This window comes from Saccostrea cucullata, unplaced genomic scaffold (genome assembly GCF_032062105.1).
Source record: "Saccostrea cucullata isolate Sc308-1 unplaced genomic scaffold, CSIRO_AGI_Scuc_v1 ctg766, whole genome shotgun sequence".
Classification (NCBI taxonomy): Eukaryota; Metazoa; Mollusca; class Bivalvia; order Ostreida; family Ostreidae; genus Saccostrea; species Saccostrea cuccullata.
The window spans coordinates 83308-108512 of NW_026923526.1; the positions used below are offsets into that span (position 1 = coordinate 83308).

The 25205-nt window shown below is 32.0% G+C and overlaps 1 protein-coding gene across 1 annotated transcript; it reads left to right on the forward strand.

Annotated features, from left to right (window-relative positions):
• Nucleotides 1–320: 320 nt before the first annotated feature.
• Nucleotides 321–24461, forward strand: LOC134264245 (uncharacterized). Its single transcript, XM_062746541.1, has 10 exons — nt 321–392; nt 2927–3582; nt 3947–4000; nt 4575–4628; nt 5360–5413; nt 6143–6196; nt 7444–7497; nt 8741–8794; nt 14125–14238; nt 20670–24461. Exons 2-10 carry the CDS (start codon nt 2964–2966, stop codon nt 24455–24457), a joined length of 4845 nt encoding a protein of 1614 aa, XP_062602525.1. The 5' UTR covers nt 321–392; nt 2927–2963; the 3' UTR covers nt 24458–24461.
• Nucleotides 24462–25205: the final 744 nt, after the last annotated feature.

A 25205-nucleotide genomic window follows, 5' to 3' on the forward strand; every position in this document is an offset into this window, starting at 1 on the left:
CAGTAAGAGTCGTACAAGCTATCGCCCGTGACATCTCATATTAAACGTCATACTTTGCTACCCACCACTCAATTTCTTGCAATGCTTGAATTTGTCTTGGATAATACGAAAACTCGTAATATAGACTCTTACATCTGCTATTTTACGAGTATTCGTAATTAAACTACATTACGAAAAATTGTAATATAAGTTTTATATTACGATAACTTGTAATATTACGCTTTCTCGTAATCTTACGTTTTTTAGTAATATTACGAATTTTCGTATTGGACTGGACTGATAAAAGAAAAGAAAAACCTAACAAACCTCCTCTTATTTCAGGATGTTGCTCAATGACCATTTTTACACGGACAGAGCTACATTGGTAATTTTTAAAATGCGCAGGACTTCTGGTGGGTTTTAATTGACATCTGTAAAATCTAAGACAGTATTTACTCCATCATTGGCTTATTATACTTACGAATATGTAAATAAAAGTTATATATTTATCTTCTCTATATGAATCCTTTAACAGTATTGATACAAAAGTATAATGCTATCTTAATTTCACATGTTACATGACAGAATTTAACACTTTTATTAGCGTCTATAGATAAGCAATATTGTATAAAATTCAGATCATATTTGCTTAAAGATCACGTACTTAGATTCATACGTGTGCCTTTATCTTCAATGATGCCGAACCTACTATAAATATATCTTTTATTCAATCGTGAATCAACAAAACACTGTTGTGATTTTAAATTATTAGTTTTTGGAATGATTCTATAAGAGATGTAAGATATAATATATTATAGATTTATTCAAACCTATCTACTTTTTAAAACTATAAAGTTAATGTTTGAAAAAATGCTAGAAATAATATAAAAGGAAATATTTTCTTCCGCATATCACGGAAGTGGCTGAAAAGATACGTGGCTTCAGATTCATAGGCTTGTCTAAGGATATAATCTTGATTAAAATTGATCAAGAAGAATTGATATGAAATATTTTGGGGAGAAATCATTGAGGAAGGATCTACATATGATTTTGTTAAAACATTCTTATTCAAGTAAAAGTACTTCGAAGTTGATCTCAAAAGAATGTTTCTCATCTATGTAATCTTTGAAGATCTTCTGATAATCTGTTGGAATTCGCATTCGTTGATACAATTTGTGCATCATTATCATGATACATGTTTTTAAATTTTTACAAAGCAGATATTATTCAAATACGTCCTCATATCAAAAGAAATATTATGCTTTAGATATATGGAAGATGTTTGACCAGTTAACAATATTCATTTCCAGGCATACGTTGATTTAATATATCCTACTTTACTTAAAATTAAAGACGCTATAGAGTATGAACACCTTTTCCCTATTTGGTTATTTTCTGGAATAAACATTAATGACAAACTGACACCTTAACTTTGATTTCAACTTTCTATCGTCAAATTCCCTTATTTCTATAGCAATAAATGTTGGGTTTTATCTCACCCAAACGATTCGATCTGCATGAGGATGTTCTAAGTTTGATCAATTTCATAAACGAGGTATCATACTGTAACAAAAATATATCGTAAAGTCGAATGTTGACAAACGTCTTTCATGCAAATGGTAAGATGTGACAATCGACAGTGGATGTTCATTCTTCCATAGCACCTGAACCCTCCTCTGTTCTCAGAGATCAGTAATTGGTCTGCTCATAAAATATATCGATTAATTGGTCTTTGAGCATGTTTACTATTATTTCTCTTCATATTTCATATAATATTTAGAGAACAACCTTGTCATACATTTTCTTTTCAAGAATAGCAATACACGTCGACAGTAAATCACCTATAATTTAAGCAAACGTGTGTTAAAGCTAATCAAAACCGTGAAAACGGATATACATATATGTAATTTTTTGCAAGAAAAAAAAATAATAACTTGAAAGTATATTTAGTACCTTAGTTAATTGATCCTGTTTATGCTGTAGAATAAAACGGACATTACTTTGCAATATACCCATGGTCCCCTGTAAAATATTATGTATTTAATTGTCTCATGAAATACTTTTAATACTCACCTTCAATAGAAAGGCAACACCTTTAATTTAGGGTGAAAATTATGTACAGGATATAACTATGTACCAAAAAAGTTAAGACATCTTTAACTTTGCCTAATCAGTTTTTTGACAGGTGAATGATTATCATTCCATTACCCGAAGTTGATTTTTAGCCTTCTTAACAGAAATCAAACATTAGCAATTTTGATAAAATATTTGACAATATTTTGGTTTTTAAAGTTTGTACCTTTTTATCATAAGTATTGTACTAAAATGCCGGAAAAAATATTTCTTTCTTTTCCGGATGTGATTTCCTGTATTACCTCAAAATTACCGAAAGCACGGATTTCATTGCTAATGCTTGAAATTCTCAAAATAAAGAAAACGTAGAGCTACAGATACAAATATACGCTACATAACGTCTGTTTCAAAAGCATGAATGACAGTTCATTGACCGGAAGTCTAAGGGTTACTACACTGCGCCTAGTTAGAGAAAATTCGACTTCAGTTTCTGAACAACAGGCAATTCAAAATGTGCAAGAATATTTATTTTGCTCAGATAAAGACATTGATAAACCTAATGCAAGGTAAAAATAGGCATGCCTACACTGTATGTTGTACATGGCGGACCAGCATATTTTGATTAAATGGTCGGAAGGGGTTGTTTTTTTTTATATGTTATCTGTTAAGAGAGCTACAAAATCAACTTTTGGTAATGGAATGAAAACCATTCAACCATTAAATAACTGATTTGGCAAAGTAAAAGATGTCATAACTTGTTTGGTACATAGTTATATCCCGTATATACTTTTTTACCTTAAAATTAGAATGTTGCGTTTTCATTGACGGGGAGTATATATTCATTATTTTTACATTGATCATTGTTATCTTCTAGATGTATAAAGTTCATGTGACATTCAAAGGGTTGAACCATGGCATCTGCAAACAGTCCCTACAGTTCTGAAGGCACAACAAATGTTAACAGGGTTTGTCGTCTTCTTCTTGGACCCTGCACCGATCAATTGCGAGATGTTCTTCGCAATCAGGTTCCGCCACCAACATTTGCTACTGTAGCTATGAAACAGAGGCAAAATCTTACAAGATTAACTCCCCAACAAAGGGATCTTATTTTGCCTCACAATGCGTACTACACTGGAAATTATGACGACTTCGACATTTCCTTGTTGTATTCTCTTTTAAGGAACATATGTAATATTACACCGCACAAAAATGGTTGGGGTAATGACCCGGATTTATTTGATCGAAGTCTTTCTGCAAATATTGAAAGAATACGAATAGCCCGAAACTCGACTGCTCACTCTGCAAGATTATCTCTTACAAACCTTGAATTTATGGATATTTGGAATTCTGTTCGAGGTGCAGTAGTGGAAATGGATGCAATCCTTTCGAATGGAAATCATTTTCAGAAGGAAGTTGATGTTTTGAGATATATAACAATGGATCCTGTCCAAGACAAGTATTACAGACAACAACTAGCCAAACAATATGCCGAGGATCAAGATACCAAAAACTTCATTCGGATACTTGAGAGTATATTTCTTTACGTACATTACATTACATAATGTGTTTTATTAATTCATCAAGATAAAAGTGCAATATATTTTACAAAAAACCTTAGCAGGTATACATAAATTATATGTTTGGGAATCATGAACATAAAAAAAGATATCTGAAATCAAATTTTATACGTATATGTCCCATCTTTAATGTATTATGAGCCTCAAAGAATGTATCAAAAATTCCAAATTACGTATTTTGATTCGCTGTAATGATTCAATAAACAAAAAAATGAGGCAATTTCCCTTTGGGAGGTTATTATGTTCTTAGATTTTCATTTTTTTTTATTTATTTTCAAAAATAAGCTTTGCAACAAAAAGTTTTTTTTTTTATTTAGAAAACATGGAATGTAATCAAAGAGAGACAGCCAGCAAGATAAATCATCTCTCAGGTTAGTTTGTCTTTATAGAGCCATTCTCTGTAATGTCTTGGCATTTAATATAGGACCTGTAGAATGTATCGTCTCAGAAATTCTCCGAACTCTCTATGATGAAAGTTTTTATACCATAAAGTCAAATCAGGCACAAAATGTATTGCTATGTTTCGTGGTCTCCATGGCGATATGCCCTAAAGTTTGAAATAAATGACATTTTTAATATGTTCTTAGCTAACACTTTCAGCAAAGTAAACAAATGCCAACTGCTGTTTCTAAAAGTTGAAGGCCAGGATGTCCTAAATGCAAAAAATAATTTTGGGGATTCAGATATAAGATACCTTACTTTTGAACAAAGTAAAAAAAATATCTGAAATCAAATTTTATACATTATATGTCCCATCTTTAATGTATTATGAGCCTCAAAGAATGTATCAAAAATTCCAAATTACGTGTTTTGATTTCCTGTAATGATTCACTTAACAAAAAATGAGGCAATTTCCCTTTGGGAGGTTATTATGTTCTTAGATTTTCATTTTTTTTTATTTATTTACAAAATAAGCTTTGCAACAAAACGTTTTTTTTAATTTAGAAAACATGGAATGTAATCAAAGAGAGACAGCCAGCAAGATAAATCACCTCTCAGGTTAGTTTGTCTTTATAGAGCCATTCTTTGTAATGACTTGGCATTTTATATAGGAGCTATAGCATGCATCGTCTCAGAAATTCTCCGAACTCTCTATGATGAAATTTTTTTTATACCATAAAGTCAAATCAGGCACAAAATGTATTGCTATGTTTCGTGGTCTCCATGGCAACATGCCCAAAAGTTTGAAATAAATGACATTTTTAATATGTTCTTAGCTAACACTTGCAGCAAAGTAATCATATGCCAACTGCTGTTTCTAAAAGCTGAAGGCCAGGATCTCCTAAATGCAAAAAATATTTTTGGGGACTCAGATATAAGATACCTTACTTTTGAACAAAGTATTAGAAGCAGCAAGTTAATTCATTCAGTTTTTGTAAAGTTATACATAAACAATAAAAGCTGTTCAACCAAATACAGTATATAGAATACTTGTTACAGATACTTAGAAAGGAATGTGATATTTCTTATTGACTTGTAATGCTTGCCATGATTTAAGTACCTTAAATGTATTCCAAATTTACCTTCTGCATGATTTAATCTGATCCTTTCATTTTTTAAAAAATACATTTCTTAATAACTGGTGATCCAGTGATTAAAAGAATGACATGGGAAAATGTGCAAATTCCCTATTTTGTGAGGTTACTGTACTTTTAGATTTTCATTTTTCTCATCAATGACTACACATATAAGCTTTACAACTGAAAATCTATTATTTTATTTTATTTTAGAAAACATGGAATGTAATCAGAGAAACACAGCCAGCAAGATAAATCATCTCTCAGGTTAGTTGGGCGTTTTGAGAGCCATTCTCTGTAATGATTTCACATTTCATAAAAGAGCTATTGGAAAGCATAGTCTAAGATTTTCTCCGAACTCACCATGTTATAAGTCTTTTATACTGTTAATTTAAATCAGGCAAAAATTGGTTGCTATTTCTTATGGTCGCCATGGCAACATGCCCTTAAGTTTGAAAAAAAATCATTTGTTTACCATGTGTAGAGTCCCATAGTAAGCGTTTGCAGCAATGTAAATGAATAGCAATGGCTGTTTCTAAAAGTTGAAAGCCAGGATGTCCTAAATGCCAAATAGATATATTTGTGGATTCAGATATTAGATACGTTACTATGGTAACCATATATTCAAAGCAGCAATTTTAGTCATTCATTTTTGTAAAGTCATAAACCAAAAATAAAAGCTATGCAACCAAATATATAGAATACTTGTGACAGATACCAAGAACGAAATGTAATATGTCTCGATGGGACATTATGGTTGCCATGGTTGTAATTCCAAATATGAATTACAAATTTTCTCTCTGTATAATTTAATCTGATACTATCATTTAAAGAAAGATTTCTATATAACTGGTGATCCATTCTTAGAGAATTTGTCGTGGAAAAATGTGCTAATATCCTCTTTTGTGAGGTTACTATATTTTTAGATTTTCATTTTTCTGATCAATGAATACAAATAAAAGCTTGACAACAAAATGTCTTTTATTCTTATTCTAGAAAACATGGAATGTAATAAGAGAGACACAGCCAGCAAAATAAGCCACCTCTCAGGTTAGTTAGGCATTTTGAGAGCCATTCTCTGTTTAGACTTTTAATTTCATATAGGAGCTGTGAATTAATTTTATATATAATCTAGAAAAATAAGATAAGGACAAAGAGAAGTGTTAATTTTTTTTTAAAGTTCATAAATACTTTAATGGTTCAACATTTTAAAACAACTTCTCTTGTTAGGAATTCAAACAATTATTGTTAAACGAACACAAGCGCACCGGTTTCTTGGATCTGTGACAAACATTGATTACGATATGCCCCTAATTTGTTATCCATTAATTATGAGATACTCTATGTATGGAAAACGTATCCAAAGTTCTTCATTCCTTAATCTTCACCATGGTGCGGGAGTCGTTTTTATCCCTCACATAAAAAATATTAAAATCTTTTTTTCAATTTCAAAAGTTTTATTGAAATTGTATGCAATGATGCGATTTACCATTATAGGTCAAATCAGAGACTTTACCTAAAATCACATAGGAAAACCTATGTACTGAATTGTGTACAAGGTGACTTCGTATTTGTGTACGAGTTGACTTTTTGTGTTCGACTTGGTTCGTGTTCGACTCGGTTTGTGTACGACTTGACTGTAAATCTGGCACAAATCGTCTAAGAATTTCTCCGAACTCAACATGATGAAATTCTTATATAACGTTAATTTAAATCAGACAAAAATTGTTTTCTATGTTTCATGGTCTAAATAGCAACATGCCCTTAAGTTCGAAAAAAAGACATTTGTTTACCATGTTCAGAATCCCATAGTACGCGTTTGCAGCAATGTAAATGAATAGCAATGGCTGTTTCTAAAAGTTGAAAGTCAGGATATCCTAAATGTAAAATAAATATTTTTCGGGATTCAGCTATTAGATACGTTTCTATGGAAACCATATATTCAAAAGCAGCAATTTTAGTCATTCATTTTTGTAAAGTCATAAACCAAAAATAAAAGCTATGCAATCAAATTTATAGAATACTTGTTACAGATACCAAGATACCAGATACGAAATGTAATATGTCTTGATGGCTCATTATGGTTACAATGGTTGTAATACCAAAAATAAATTTCAAATTTTCTCTCTGTATAATTCAATCTAATCATATCATTCAAAAAAATCACTTCTATATAACTGGTGATCAATTTAAAGAGAAATTGAAGTGCTAAGTGAGATTACTATACTTTAAGATTTTCATTTTTCTTATTAATTAATAAAAATTAAAACTTGGCAATTAAATTTAATTTATTTTAGAAAACATGGAATGTAATCAGAAAGACACAGCCAGCAAGATAAATCACCTCTCAGGTTAGTTGGACCTTTTGAGAGCCATTCTCTGTTTAGACTTAAAATTTCATATAGGAGCTGTAGCACGCATCGTTTCAGAATTTCACCGAACTTAAGATGATGAAGTCTTTTATACCGTTAATTTAAAGCAGCAAAAATTTGGTCTATGTTTCATGGTCGCCATGGCAACATGCCCTAAATTTTGAAATTAAGACATTTTACCATGTTCAGATTACCATTGTTAATGTTTACAGGTAAGCAAACAAATGACAATAACTGTTTCTGAAAGTTGAAAGCCAGAATGTCGTAAATGCAAAATAGATATATTTGGGGACTCAGCTATTTGATAGGTTACTATAAAAACATAATATTCCAAAGCAACAATTTTAGTCGTTCATTTTTGTAAAGTGAAACATTAAAAATAAAAGCAATGCAACCAAATTTAAAGAATACTTGTTCCAGACACTTTCAACAAAATGAGAGATTGCTTATCGACTCGTAATCGTTGCCATGGTTTTATTACAGAAAAGGGATCTCAAATATTTTCTCAGCGTATGAATTAATCTGATCTTATCATTTAAACAAATCATTTCTAAAATATGTTTTACGGTGTGACCTTTGGGGCGAGCGCAGTTATGTACTATGATATACTTACACATGTACCGCCTATCATTCAAGAAAAAGAAAGAAAAAAGAAAACAAAATAATTAAAAAAAACACATCCCAAGCATCGGGATCGACATTCAGAACTTCTCGGAAGTTTCCGACAAAATCGGAAATACCCGAACCGTTAAAGTGACGAAAGTATGACATCAGATAAAAAGTCCTGTTGACTTAATTAGGAGGCAAACCATGCAAACGATAGTTTTATGGTATGGAGATTGCATTAGATCGTTGTTTGTAATTTATTTCAAGTAAGTTGTTGCTATGTTTTAGCCACCATGTTGCTATGCACCGCAAAGGATTATTGGAAGATTGGAATTTTTTCACGTGGACTCATAAAAATTTCTTGGAATAATGTGCAGATTTCAACCTGAATTTCCTCTGTTCGTACACGTTAGTCTATTGAGCTCGCTACGCGAGCGGCGCTTCGCGCCGCCTTGCAGCGCTCGCTATAACTGTTGATCAATTGTAAGAGACATTGATGTGGAAAACTGTGATAATACCCTCTTTTGTGAGGTTACTGTACTTTTAAATGTTTAATTTTCTTATCAATAAATACAAATAAAAGTTTGATAACCAAATGTCTTTTATTTCATTTTAGAAAACATGGAATGTATTCAGAGAGACACAGCCAGCAAGATAAGTCACCTCTCAGGTTAGTTGGGCATTTTGAGAGCCATTGTCTGTTTAGACTTGACATTTCATATAGGAGCTGTAGCACGCATCGTCTCAAAATGTCTCTGAACTCTCTATGATGAATGTCTTTTATACCGTTAATTTAAATCAGGCAAAAATTGGTTGCAATGTTTCATGGTCTCCATGGTAATATGCCCTAAAATTTGGGAAAAAAGGACATTTTTTTTATATGTTCAGATTAACATTGTAAACGATTGCAGCAAAGCAAAAATGACAATGGCTGTTTCTAAAAATTGAAAGCCAGGATGTCCTAAATGCAAAATAAACATATTTGGGGATTCAGCTATTAGATACGTTACTTTTGAAACAAAATATTCAAATAATATTTCTTATTGGTTCATAATGGTTACCATGGTTTTAATACCGAAAAGTGATCTCAGATTTACTCTCTGTAATATTAAATCTGATCATTTTAAAATGTTCATTTCTTTATACCTGGTGATCAAGTAAAAGATACATTGATTTGGTCCCAATTCTTACATCTTTAAAAATTCAAACTGAATTCTTTGAATAGAGCGTTGCTATGAATTTTAACGGTAAAAAATCATGCTAAAAAGATGACAATTATTTCGTTTTCTTTCTGTACGCAACCTGTATGATTTATAATTATTAACAACTACGCAGCATTGTTAAGGCTTACTATGAAGAAATCAACAGAACAAAAACCAATGTATGCCATTGCGAAAAGGCGATTTAACTATGCACTTCGATGTTAAATATGCCAAACCTGTATACAAAAGCACGGTAAAATTAATTAAATACATTCTCTTGATTATTTTTGAATAATCGCACTAAACAATGGTTTATTTGGTATTAACAGACTATCTTAAATTTGTAAGTAATATTCTGTTTATTAATAAAAGGCATTATTCACTGTAAAAAAAATATTTTAACTGCATCTCAATGCACATAAAATACGTCATTTTTACCAAAATTACTTTATGTCGACAAGCTCTTTGCGATCAGTTGTTTGTTTATAACCTGCCGTGCGGGATTTAATAAGCCACTTTTTTTAATGCATTGATAAGTTTTGTTGTTGTCTATTATGCTAATACGCTTTAACATGTTTAAGTACGCAAATTATTTCACTTTCTGGTATTATGGGAAAAACTATTATGTGTGATGTCACAGTAGAAGTTTCCCGTATAAATTAGGTCCCGCCCGCTTATTTCAAGTTTAACAGTGCTGTGTAACAAGAATTTCAATTTTGACCAACACACAATCTCTTGCATGATGTAAGAAGCTTCCACATAGGATTTGATATTGCTATTAAGTTAACAGAATCCAACATCTTCCATTCTTGGTAACCATCGCAGTAGTGTTATTTTTTAACAAACTTTATCAATATATGATATTCACCTTAACTTCTATGAGAAAAGTTCTATTCGAGGTAAATCAATTAATTTGTTTCTTGATTAAAAGATAACCAGATCCCTAAAGCAGCAAAACTGTTATTTTACACCACTGGAACGTTGTTTCCATAATTACACTGCAAAGAAGCAATTAATCCCATTTTGTCAAATTTATATGTGCTACAAGGTCCACACAATGTATAATTGGCAGTCTTGAATTTCTATGTTCTCTCAAGGTAGAAGTATTAACTAAAGCTTAGCAATTAATTTTATATAACTTCACTGTGTTTCTATGACATTCAATAACACTTATTTTAGAATAATGTTTACTAGTCTCTAATTAATTATGGTCAAACATTTAATTGTTTTTCTTAAAGTTGTTCATTGACTTTTATCATGTAAAACCTATCATTAGTGAAGATTAAACGTTTTTCGGCATTTTTTAGCATTTAAAATATATTCCAAATGTTCCTATGTTAACATTTACTTAGAGATATAATATACTGAAACGCAAAAGAAACGCAACAATCAATAATCAACAAATATTTTATTTTTTATCTTAAGATTTTCAAATTTTAATACAGTAAGGTGATACTCGATTTATAAACATCAGAGATTTGATTAAAATGTTAAATGAATATCTTTTAACTTTAGAATATATTGATTGATTGTATACTGTTTAACGTCCCTCTCCAGAATATTTCACTGATATGGAGACGTCACCATTGCCGGTGAAGGGCTGCAAATTTAGGCCTATGCTCGGCACTTACGGCCTTTGAGCAGGGAGGGATCTTTATCGTGCCACACCTGCTGTGACACGGGGCCTCGGTTTATACGGTTTCATCCGAAGGACCGCCCCATTTAGTCGCCTTTTACGACAAGCAAGGGGGTACTGAGGACTTATTCTAACCCGGATCCCCACGGGGCAACTTTAGAATATAACATAGCCGTTAAATATCCCCTCTTCCGGCAATTCAATTACAGCGTGGAAGACTGCCATGCACGATTAATGCAGTTTGATTTCTACATTACGGCATTACGTTCATCAATCCCGAGATCTTAGTAAATAAAATATTCTTTGACATTTTTCAATGCCTGTTTTTTCAGATGACGAGGTCGAATTTCCTCTAACCTAAAGCAGTGTATTAACTCCTGGACTTCCGGTCCACCGACTACATGTCATTTATAATAATAATACGTATCAGCCTGTTGATGTAATGTAGTGCACATTTGCATTTTGCAATTCTCGACCACCTTTATTATGAGATTTTCCAGCCAGAGCAATGGAAATGCTTAAGTCATTTTAAAGAAGCATTAACATCGTTTCAGGAAAAGAAATTAGAAGTAATTTTTCGGAATATTACTTCATTAGATACAAACCTTTAAAACCCCATACTAGTGCCAAATGTTTTGTTAGACATGAAATTTCTGGTTTCTGTAATGCGGACTCAAGCATAACTTGCGGTAATGGTGTGACAATCATTCAACCGTTAGATTACCGATATTAGCAGAGTTGAAGATATCCTTACTTTATAGATACAAGATTATATCCCTATATTTAACATTTCCCCCTACGATAGGATAATGCGTTTCTTTTTCGTTTCAGTATAGTTGACAAAAGATTTGTTTGTTTTTCTTAATCTTTCTTAAGGTAAGTCACTCCTGAAATTTGTTATATCAAGGATTTTTTTAGAAGTATATTTTGGATAAGTACTCATAAAGTGTAACTCAAAATCGCAAAGAAAATAGGGGGTCAGTGAGCATCCTACTGATCTACGGTACATTTAAGTTGACCTTTTTGCACTTAAATTTCATCTCTTTGGTTAATTACTTTAACCCTTATCATATTTGATTAGATGTAAGCATGGCAATAAATTTAATCTAATTTTACGTAAAATAGTTTGAATAATATTTATCATTACACAAATCTTGCAAATTAATGCGCGTAAATTATTGTGTGACCTTTTTGCACTAAAAAATAACATATTTAGGGTATTAAAAAACTTAATAGGCAATAAAAAAATTTCTTATATCAAACTTTTTACGACTTGAGTGCTGATCGGTCACAAGTATCGAGTAGTTTAAAATAATGAAAGAAAAAGGTGGGGTCAGTGATGTTAATTTTGAAATATTTGTCAAAATATGTGATTTTCAGGCAAAAAATGGTGTAAATTTGACCTTGACTTCTTTCATATATTTTCATTTTTTGGAAAAGTTTGTTGAGGGAAGGTGTAAAACTTAGCTTAAAAACATAAATTAAGACCTATATTAAATGTTTTTAGCAATATCAAAACGGAAAATATTCTCCGAGAAAAAGTATGTGAGGCTAAATTTCCATTACATTAAATTTTATAAATGTGCAGATTTGCAGAATTTTCTGCTAAATATCCTTCCACCAAAAGAAATAGTCCCTCATAAATCTTGCTTCTTTGTAGATTTTTGAGCAGTTTTTTTCATTGAATGTTAAAAAATTTACATTGTTGAATTTAAATATGTTATAAAAATTGAATTTTAAAAAGTAGTTTTGAAGTAAAAGCTTCTGCGTGAACTTTTCTAAAAAGCTGACGAGTGACTTACCTTAAGGCTCAATAAAGATTACAAAGAGCTGAAAATCTAAAATTTTCAAAGTTTTCCAGCTGTTACCATCTGATGGCAAATAAAACATTGCAAACAAACTATGTGTTTGGTGTAAAATTTACAAAGGTTACAGAGAAAAGCTCGTAAACATTTTGATTTTAAACGGACATTTTCAAAAGGTATAGGGGTCATAAAATGATTGAAAACAATAACACTTAAAAATCTCAATTTTGATAATTTTTACATAGAAAAGTCCCAAAACCCGTTTTAATAATATAACAGTAAGAATTGCTTTAGCAATATGTAAGTAATTGAATTATACCGAAAATTTAGACTGATATAACCAAAACTGTTTCGTTTTCCTTTTAAAATGAAAGTTTTAAAAATAACCTTAGATAAATATGCAAGTCCGACGCCAAAATCCGATGGTTGCACCAATGTATAATGGTCTGCGCCAATCTCCGATGGTCTGGTGTCGATACGGACGCCAAATGCAGATGGTCACACAAAAGTCCGATGGCTTGTTTACCATGAAACATGCTGCACAAAACTTCAATGGCCTGACACGCCAAATCCAGTCCGATGTCGTTGGAAAATAATCAACGAAAATGACGTCAAAATATTCTGAATTCAATCATTTTAGTCTTTGTCCGGAATTCGAAAGCTAGCAAATTAAGATAAGTCTTGGCCTTTAGCTTGGATGATTTTGCTGATGAAATATAAAGGTTAGGACTCATATTCCACTAGACTGATAAAGGTTGGTATTTGCACACTCTTGTGCTGATTGTGGCAGAACTTTACACCCACCTGAGAGATAATATAAGCATAAGTTTTCGCTGTGCAAGTTTTCCACTCTATTCGACGGAATAGGGTTAAACTTGCACCCACCAAAGAGATTTATGGTACATCCTGAAACAATTTTCGACTGATAAGAACAAGCCTCTCTCCACCGAGGATGTTACACATTTGTCGGCAATTAGGGGTACTGTAGCAGTCTCGTATCCACTTGAATATTGAGAGCTAATGATTTAATTATATTTTTGAGCCTTATTTTGGTGAACGATGTAATTTTGGCGATCAAATATTTTAAATATTCGTTTGCATAAATATTAAACGATCGGACCTTTAAAATTGCGATTTTTTACAATTTGGTGCACTAGCACTTTATGATATCATGGGGATAAATTGTTTTCCTGAATCAGCGTGACAAAACCTTTGTGGTTTGAAAGATAAATACAATGCTTAGAAAACATGAACGGTATAAAGCCTTCTATTTGTTTGAAAAGTATACGGTTAAAAGTTAAATTGATGTTACTTACTTTGAATCATGATGGATGTATATTAATTGTTTAATTCGCAGATACATTAAAAGAAAAAATGAGCATATATTCTCTAAGACAGAAGAAATTTCAGGATGAGCTAAAAGGAGATTTTCAGAGGCAGAAATCAATTAGCATACCAGAAAACATAAGAGGTATTTTGATATTTTTAATTAAAATTGCTGAATTACAAACAAATGTCAACTTCTCTCTTCTGCCCCCCTTCCTAATGCCTATCGGTACTTACATTTGTTGTGATATAGCTTTACCAAGAAAAAAGATAAAACCCTTAATTTTTAATAAGTTAACAATAATAAAAACCAATATACAATATACTAATTATAAATAAGTGTCTACTCCTACAGGTTTCCGCATCACTGGTAAGACAAAAATGGAAACAACTGAACGCTAAATACTTTAAAATCCAGTTTATTAAAGAATTGTTTTGTGTGAAATATAATCTGGAAATTTTTTAAAGTACTACATTTCACCCTCCCTCGCCTGTCACAAAAAAGACAGTAGCTTCACAGAATCTTTCCTATCTGTTCGTGATCGTCTTTCAAACACTTTTTTGTCAATTGTCTCATAATTTTATCGATATTTTTTTTCTATTTGTAGGTTAAAAAAACATACAAGGGTAACTCAGTAATGATAATAAAGCAGTCTTGTTTAATATATTTCATCAAGGAAACATTTGGAGATAACGAACAGTATTCGAGCTGAAAAGTCCTTCAAACATTACAAAATAGGAGCAGAGCAAACACGGACCTCAAAAATACAGAGGTGGGATCAGGTGCCATGGAGGAGTGAGCATCCTCTGTCGACCGGTCTCACCTGTCGTGTGCTCCTTATTTTGTTCGGGAAGACACGGGAAAATCCGTCCACAATTCAGTGTGTAAACAATCAGTATGAAAAAAGTTAGGGTTTGACTTAATGATAGATTGTATTTGCTAACAAGGTCATTATATCGACTATAGAACTATAGAAAGATAATTGTGGAAGAAACCAAAATAATTACTAAATGCAACAACAATATTTACGTTGTAAGAATTCATGTGATATATAACATAATATTCGAACAGTCGATAAATATATCAAGTATTAAAGTATTATATTTACATTTGCAAATGTTTTCCTTTATATAACACTACTGAAAGCAAGCTTTTTATAACTGTATAAATACAGGTACGGGGTCAAGAGGTCATAGATGTGCGTTTGGATAAACGTTCGACGTAATCTCTGTGTGACGTCATAAAGGTTCGACGCGCGTTTAGGGGATTACATTCATGCCGTTGGGTTTGAAAAATAATGCTTTTCGGACGTTAAAAGTAATAATCAGGCAAATTTAAAGTATGAATAAGTCACATATGTAAATATAAGTAAGGTATCATTTTTTGAGTTTTATTGAGATGTAAAACGGGTTGGCACATGATCAAATCTTCCATAAAGCACTTCGTGCTTTATGGGATTTGATCACGTGACCAACCCGTTTTACATCTCAATAAAACTCAAAAAATGATGCCTTATTTCTTAATTAATTGACTTTTAATATCTTTTAATATATAGTTAAATTTTATATAAAGGACAATGATCTGATTCCACGTCATTGCTCTCAAACTCAAACTGTGAAGTTCAGTAAATATTAAAAATTCCTCAACATTTTCAATTCTATATTGTCAAAAAAAGTTTTTGAATAAGAGCAAAAAGAACAGCAATAACTTTATACACTAGACAAAATTGCCAACGCACCACCTGAGAGAATTAATATTTTCGTTTTGAAAATTTGTTTATGATGTATTAGATATATAATCATGTTACTTTAATAAAAAATAAGGTATATAAATGTCAAACCTTATAAATACTCAGTAACTACGATGGTTGATCTAAAAGTAATGTCGCAACTTTGATAAAATTGCTAAAAATCGACGTAAAGCAACAAAATTATACAAGATGAAAGCTTTATTTATTTTAAATCAGACCTGAAAACTTCAAAGGAATATGATGTATACTTATAAAAATATCGGATTTTAAACAATGTCCATTTATGGTAGTCGCCGCACCTAAATATAACGTCATATGACGGATAAACACCGTAATAGTTTTGAGCGTTTCCCCTTCGTTTCATTAAAAATATTTGTAATTCGCAAACACTTTTACCAATTCCACTTTCTTTAAGAATTCTTGGTACCATTATACAATGACCTTTTTCATAATTAAGCCCTCTGTCAAAATGTTTTGAGCAGTAGCATAAGGCAAACTTAAAAATTCACATGTCACTCTATACGTTTGTCTTTTTTGACAACGTCAGACACCATTGAACGTTTCCGTCCGATCTCCTATCTTTCGTTCTTCTTGTCCTCTGCTAATCATTCAGTGATCAATCACCAGCCCAAAATTGCTGAAATCATCCATTAAGATGTCTCTTATATACATTTTTTATTCTGTAAGTCTGATTAATTAACAAAATTGTCGCTAGTGATTATTCCCATGTTTTGAAGCAAAAATGCATTACAACTCGTCGAGCCTTTTTTCCCCATTTCGACAATCCCTTTGTTAAATTCAACAGAGTAAAACAACGATGTTTATGATCACATATATCAATGCCGTCATTTATTTACAATCAAAGTGGATTTGGTATGGACACTAAGGCAGTGAATGATTACTATGCGATATGATAGTCAATGGCTGTTTGTTATTTGATTTATAACTGGGGGAATACCTCTGTGGTAACCTCACAGACCACCTTTAGTGATCAAGAATTTCATATCTAGGCAAAAACGGCGCACAGTGCACATCGGGATATTGGTTTTCGGACAAGAAGTTCATTCAAATTTTCATGATACCAAGACATTTGTCAACCTCACTGTTTTGGAAATAATGGCATATTATATATACTAGTACTTGCACCGATCCGGTGTAAAGACGAATAATGACCCCCATCGAATAATGACCGGGGGGTCATTTTTCAACGACAAAAAATGACCCCCACCGGTAGAAAAAAATCATTTTTGTATAAAAAGAGTCCTAAGGGGTCATTATTTTATATGTTTGTCCTATAAAATAATGACCCCCATTGAAAAATGACCCCCTTTAAAGTGATACAAAATAAACACTCTTTGATATCTTTTTTTACAACGAAACTAATTTTTTTACATTTTCTGTAACCAGAAAAATACAAAAAGTCGTATAAAATAATTAAGAGATTCACATCGTCTTTCAATGCTAAAATTGTGTTTGAAAAGAGATTCTTTAATTGTCAAGTAAATAAAATTTCTTTTTAATATTCCTCCTTATAATGTTTGCTTAAAGAATGATATTCCACTTGTTTTTAGAAATCAAACCATGCAAAAATCAGGTTTAAATACTCTTTAATAGGAAAAATTAATTTTTTTGTCATTTCAACTTTTAGCTTGTTTAAGTTTGGCAAATCCTATTTGACAATGAAAGAGGAGGAAATTTTTATCCTCCTCCCAAAAAGAACATTACGTTAAATCAAAAAAAAAAAAATTAATAATAATAAATGAAAAGCAAAAATATAAATAAAACTCTATACCTTTCAATAATTCTGAAAGAGGCTCTAAATAAAATATTGAAATGAAGTTAAGCCTTCACACAAGTACTGTCATATCATAATTTACTTCGCCATGATTAAAGCATACTTTAAATGTTGTTGGAGGTATACTTGAAAGTATTGTGGCAAAGTAACAGTTAAAAATTAGTAGAATAGTAGATTATTTTAAGCTTATTTTTAATTCCTTCTTATAGAAATGTAAAGGTAGGGTGTTTTTTTTGCTTTTATTCAATATCGACTTCCTCCTAAATAAGAAGGGGGGGGGGGGTTAAGTATAAGACCTAAAAATATGCTCTGTAAAGCTATGGGCTAGTGTAAAATACACAGTCATTCTTATGCAAAAACTATACATGTAGACATAAACTTTTGATTTAGCACACAGTATTCATTACATTTTTTTTAACGTAGAACCCACTTCGTATGACATCATAACTGGTAAATGTGTTTAACCTGTGCTAACCCATTAAGACGTCATAATTAATTCAATGCCACTTTTTCCCGTACTTGACAGCTTCAATAGAAATGGTAGAAAATACTGCATTTTGAAATTCACAGAATTCAATCATGCCAACATAATCTTAATTCAATTCATATATTTTTGGTTTAAAATGCTTAATGGCAATATATTTCTGGAATAAGAGAAAATATGTAGGCACCTTTTATCTACTAGATCTAGACCTGAAGTTGACAAACCCACTATTTAGTGTAATGAAATTACAATGTACATATACAACTTTCGTAATAATTTGAATGGTATGTAACCATTTTGAAGGAATGAATAAATCGTAATAAATCTATAATGAAATGATGTGCATTCCTTTTAACAATTATTATTATCTATTCATATTACCTATTCATATTTTTGGTGTTTGATTTTTCGATTAAATATGATCTTTTTAAAGTAAAGGTATAATTTCCGATAAATATTTGATCTGAAAGTAACCCCAAACAGTCATTTAATCATTAAATCCCATGTACGTGCAAAAAGGTCAAGAATATGAGTATCGGTAAAAAGCCTATCTTTCGTTAGTTAGAGGGGAAAGGTATATATTTTAATCACTTTTTTATAATCATTTGGCTATGTTCTTCATCATATTAAAGATTGAAAATATTGTGACAAAGACTTTTAAAGAATATTGACAAATGTAGGGTGCATAATTGACTAAAAATAATAGAGTTCATTTGATTATTTTATTTAATGGTGGACTTATCTTTTATGTTCATTGAATAAAAGAGAAATTATTCTTGATGAAATATTGTTTAATATTATTTAGTTAATAAAGTTTATAAACGACGATGTTTAAAGAAGTATTTTTTGTGATTTTTCATATTCCCTTTATGACAAGTACCCCTAAAAATATTTTAAAATGTGAAGTCGCAGTATGTAAATAACATACCAAGTTTCACAGCCTGTTCTGTTTTACTCAGTTCTGAGTATATTTTTCAGAGAATTTAATATGAAAATCAGAACAAATATTTTCATTGTTGTAACGTCTTCTTTATAATGTATCATAATATGAAAAGTTTATTGAAGACCATTTCTTTTTATGTCACCGTAATCGAAGATTCGGGGGTATATAGTTTTATCGTGTTTGTCTGTATGTCCGTCTGTCTATCTGGCGGTTTGTTTGTCAGCAAAAACCTTAACCTTGACCATAACTTTTCATTTATTGGAGCTATGACTTTCATATTTAATATGTGTATTCCTTGTGACAAGACCTTACTTTGGGTACCACCAAATTTGACCTTTTGACCTTTACCTTGGAGTTTGTCCCATTTTTCACAAAAATGCCAAATTTTTACTTTGGCCATAACTTTTAAACGGTAGATACTAGTACTCTCATACTTCAAATATGTAGTTTTTTGGTATTACCTTTCATTGGATACTAAAAACTTTGACCTTTTGACCTTGACCTTGCAGATTGCCGTACTTATGCTCTTTTTTTACCTTGGCCATAACTTTTGAACGGTAAGGGCTAGGGTATTCATACTTCACATATGTAATCCTTGTTACATTAAACATTTTCTTAAGAAATCATCAACTTTGACCTTTGAGTTTGACCTACCTTTCAAAAACTTATCCTTAGCCATTACTTTTGAACAAGTGGTGCTAGGGTTTTCCTATTTTGGAGTTGTATTTCTTGTGAGAAGACCCTACTTTGGGTAATAATATATTTAAATTGTATTTAAGAAAAGTTTAATCTTCGCTATGTTGCCATACAGGGGCATAGCTGTTTCACAAACACATCTTTTTTTTTTATATGAGGATTTGCGGATAAGAGAGGATACCTCAAAGAGTAACAGACGGTCGGACGGACATCCCGATCACTATGTACCCTCCCGCTTTTCAAGCGGAGGATATAATAATATATAATACTTCTGATATTTTTCTGTCAGTTCGATGATTTCCACAATCAAAAAACAATGTTTACCCAACCTTAAGGCTTGATAAATCTTTTACTCCTTTAGATTCTGAATCATTGCATTGACCTTAAATATAGCTATAATTGTATAATGTTATGAGATCAATATATTATCAATTTATTTCCAATTAGCTCAGATGAGCATTTTGGCCAATATGCTTCTTTATCTAATTTTTTTTGCCCCCTAAGAATTTTAGCTTTAATCTACAGGAGGTCATTTTTCTACGGGGATCATTTTTCTTCACGTGGGTTCTGCAAATTTTTAGGGTGATGACACTTTTTCTATGGGCAAAAGGGTCATTTTTCGCTGTCGAATAATGACCGGGGGTCATTTTTCGCTGTCGAAAAATGACCTCTGGTCATTATTCGATGGGGATCATTATTCGTCTTTACACCGGCAAATGTTCAATTCACAAATAAAAATTAACAAGTGGTGCGTTAGCAATTTTGTCTAGTGTAAAATCTTTAAATGGTAAAATTGCAGTAAGCGTATATCTAAATAAGTTAAGTTATAAGAAGGTTAAACAGTGCTTTTATAAAATGAAGAACATTTTAAACATTATTTTTAAAACAAGGATTCTTTAATCACCAGATCTACATAGAAAAATATTGGATTCATGGAAGAAAGGAGTCTTTTTTGAAACCTCCTCATATGGAAACATGAAAGAATTTTTTTTATCCAATCAAATTGTGGTTGTGGTTGGGCCTCCTGGGTCTGGAAAAACCGCTTTGATCCGCCACATCGCTTTACAGCTTGAGTCCGAGTATCAGATTGTTCCAGTCTCCAAACCTGAGGAAATTATCAACTACGGCGATCTAAACAGACCACAAATATTTGTCATAGACGATGTATTAGGTGTTTTTACTTTAGAAAGAAATTTGTTGTCAGATTTAGAAAGACATAGTAAACAAATCGAAGATGTTCTTAATAGAAGATCAAAATTTCTCATGTCCTGTAGATTGGCAGTATACAATGAGGCAAAGTTATTAGATGTAGTGTTTCTTGAAATTGATAAAATCCTTAATTTGAATGAAAAGAATATTCTTACTTCTGAAGATCAAAAAGGTATATTTGAATCTCATATGAACAATGCAGGGATTTCATGTGAAATAGATTTAAAACTTTTGCACAGAAAGGACGTCTTCATGTTTCCACTTCTCTGTCAAATGTTTAGCAGTGACAAAAGCGTCAGACAACACGGAGAAGAGTTTTTTACCCGTCCATCCAAGTGCTTACAATCAGAAATAAATAAGATTCAGAAGAGAAATAAAATACAATATTTATCAATTGTTCTCTGCATGCTTAACAATAATTGCCTATCTGAAGAAATGCTTAGTAAATGCAAAATGTTCCAAGAAGTATGCAGATCTTGCAAAGTTAAGGAAAACACTGAAAATTGGGAAATATTTAAGGAATTGTCACACTTAATAGACACCTACATTACAAAAGATGATGAAAGATATACATTTATCCATGATTCAATATTTGAAGTTGTTGCATATCAATATGGACAGCAATTTCCTGATCAAATTTTGGACTATATGAACAGTAATTTTATTGCAAACAAAGTTGTTTTGGACACCAAAGAAAATACATGTAATGACGCAAAATGCATAAGATTAAACAAGTTCCAATATGAAAAACTTGCAAAAAGATTGTATGCTGATGTTAAGTCTGGAAAACTACACGATGTCTTCTTAAATAAAGCATTGAGGGACTGTGTCTTCAAACAAAAGTTCATAGACAGTTTGAAAAGAATGCCATATGAAGATGTCAAAAAAGAATTTTTATTACCTAGAAAAGAAAGTTTCGATAATGTAGTTTTTGACTCACAGAAAGAAAGTGAAAAACAAATCGACGAAACAAAAGGACAGAGAGAGTCTGAAAGACAAAATCTTCTGCTTGGTCTAAAATGCATTGACCAAAAGAAAATCTATGAAATACGTGCTCTTAGTTTCATAATCTATTACGGGCACCTCGATTTGCTTAATTATTTTATAAAATTGGTGAAAAGATATCAGGCATTAGATATCATTTTTGGATCTTCACCCGAAGAACAAGTAAGACTTCTTGTATTGGCGTGTTTCAATGGAAATTTAGATATGGTGAAAATTCTGGTGGAATATATTAGAAAGGAAAATATCAGTTCAATGCCTGTAGGAGATATCAAACCATCGCACAATAAACATCGATACATTACTCCAGTGATTGCTGCTTGCTTGAGAGAGAAATATGACGTTGTAAAATACTTAGTTGATAATGAAGCAGATTTAAATCCTCAAAAAAGTTATTATCCTGCTTTATGGACACCAGCTAGAACCGGGGATCTCAGAAAAGTAATGGAGTTACTCAAATTTGGTGCTGATTGTAACAAATGTAGTGGAAGGGAAATTTCTCCTTTGTATATGGCATCAAGATTCGGTCATTTGGAAGTCGTTAAAAAACTCATTGAGCATGGTGCCGACATTAACAAGTGTGATATTAAAGGTTGGTCATCTTTGCATATAGCATCACTACATGGCCATTCATTTGTTTTAGAAACATTAATCCATAAGGGTGCTGAGTGCGATCGATGCGATAAAAATAAAGTAACTCCTTTACATAGAGCGTCTTTAGAAGGTCATGTTCCTGTTGTAGAAATTTTATTGAAAAATGGTTCAAACATCAACAAGTGTGAAATTCATGGTTCATCGTCTTTGCATCTAGCTTCATTAAATGGTCATTTGTCTGTTGTAGAGACATTACTACTGCACGGTGCTGAGTGTGATAGATGCGATGAAGAAAATCTAACACCCCTACATTTTGCTTCATTTAGAGGATTTGTTCTTGTTGTAGAAAAATTAATAGAACATGGTGCTGACGTCAACAAGTGTAACAATAATGGTCGGTCTTCTCTGCATTTAGCTTCACAAAATGGTCAATTGTCAGTCGTAGAAAAATTAATTTCCCACGGTGCTAAATGTGACCAATGCGATATAAATAAATCAACTCCTTTGCATTTTGCATCCGAGGAAGGCCATCTTCCTGTTGTAGAAAAACTGATTGAACATTGTGCTGATGTCAAAGTATGTAACATTCAGGGTCAGTCGCCTCTGCATTTAGCATCAAAACGTGGTCATTTGCATGTAGTAGAAACATTAATTCGACACGGTGCTAAATGTGACCAAAGCGATATAAATAAATCAACTCCTTTGCATTTTGCATCCGAGGAAGGCCATCTTCCTGTTGTAGAAAAACTGATTGAACATTGTGCTGATGTCAAAGTATGTAACATTCAGGGTCAGTCGCCTCTGCATTTAGCATCAAAACGTGGTCATTTGCATGTAGTAGAAACATTAATTCGACACGGTGCTAAATGTGATCAATGCGATAACAATAAATTAACCCCTCTACATAAAGCGTCTTTTGGGGGTCATTCTCTCGTGGTAGAAAAAATTATTGAAAGTGGAGTCGATATCAACAAGTGTGATAATAAAGGTTCATCACCTCTTCTTTTAGCCATATGGGAGGGCCATCTTCCAGTTGTCGAAAAGCTCATTGAACACGGTGCAGACACAAACACCTGTTATATAAATCGTTGGACACCTCTCCTTTTAGCGTCATGGGAAGGCCAAGTTTTAATTGTAGAAAAATTACTCGGAAGCGGTGCCGATGTCAACAAGTGTAATAATTATGGTTGGTCACCCCTACTTTTATCGTCATGGAAAGGTCATTTATCAGTTGTAGAAATACTTATTATGCACGGTGCCGATATCAACAACGTATATATTAATGGTTGGTCACCTCTATCTTTAGCATCTTGGGAAGGCCATCTTTCAGTTGCAGAAAAACTCATTGAGCAGGGAGCTGACATCAACAAATGTGATGTCAATAGTCAGTCATCAAAGAATCCAAAGAATAATCAGACAGTTGAAACAAACATTAAAGAACATTTAATGGGTCATTCTCCAATTGTAGAAATAACGAGTGAAAACGTTACCGACATCAACCAGTGTGATAATAATGGTTCATCACCTTTGCTTTTAGCGATATGGAAAGGGCATCTGTCAGTTGTAGAAAAGCTTGTTGAACAGGGTGCAGACATAAATAGGTGTTATAAAAATGGTTGGTCACCTTTACTTTTGTCGTCATGGAAAGGCCAATTTCAAATTGTAGAAAAACTTTTGATGCATGGTGCTGACATCAATAACTTGTATATTAATGGCTGGTCACCTTTATCTTTAGCATCATGGGAGGGTCATCTTTCGGTTGTAGAAAAACTGATTGAGTACGGTGCTGATGTGAACAAATATGATGCTAATGGTCAGTTACCTCTGCATTTAGCGTCAAAGAATGGCCATTTGTCTGTGGTGAAAACATTGATTCTGCATAGTGTTTAATGAACTTAACATTATAAAATTGTAAATAAATGGCTTGCTGCAAAACGTTTTTTAGGAATATTAGGTGAGGACAACATGGTACGTTGTAATTAAGAGAAAGAAATTGTCATAAACTCACTAGCATATGATTAACCTTCAGAAATTTAACAACTTCAAAGGACGAGATGGGAATTAATGTTCATTTATTTTGTTTTGTTGTTTTGAAGTCACAATGTACAAGGACTTTTCCAAAACATTCGCGAACAATGACATGTCTGTCATTCTGAATATTCTTATGTAAATATATTATATACCAAAATGTTTGTTGTAATACGGCGCAAACTTATTAAATTTTTATTGCTTGAAGTTAAATTTATGACAAAGGTGCCTAAATGGTCGCAGAATGTGTACATGGCCCAGGGTTTTCATATTGTTTACTTTGTTAATAAGTTTTTAGATTTAAATGATTATAATTTTAACAGAATATTGAAACTAAATAATATTCATGAGGTTGTAAGTACGATTAAAAGATGAATAAGGGAAATATTAAGAAAAAAAAATCCATCAAAAAATAATCTTCATAACGTATGAAAATCCATTAGAATCTTTGAAAGTTCGCTATAAAAGATGTAAATTTCTTTATTTTTAACCTCTAGGAGACACAGAATAAGTTTTCTGTAACCGTAAATTCGCGAGTTCGATGCATCTATAAAATTTAACAAGTAATTTTTGAGAACTTTGCCGAGATTTGCAAAAACCTTCTGAGTCA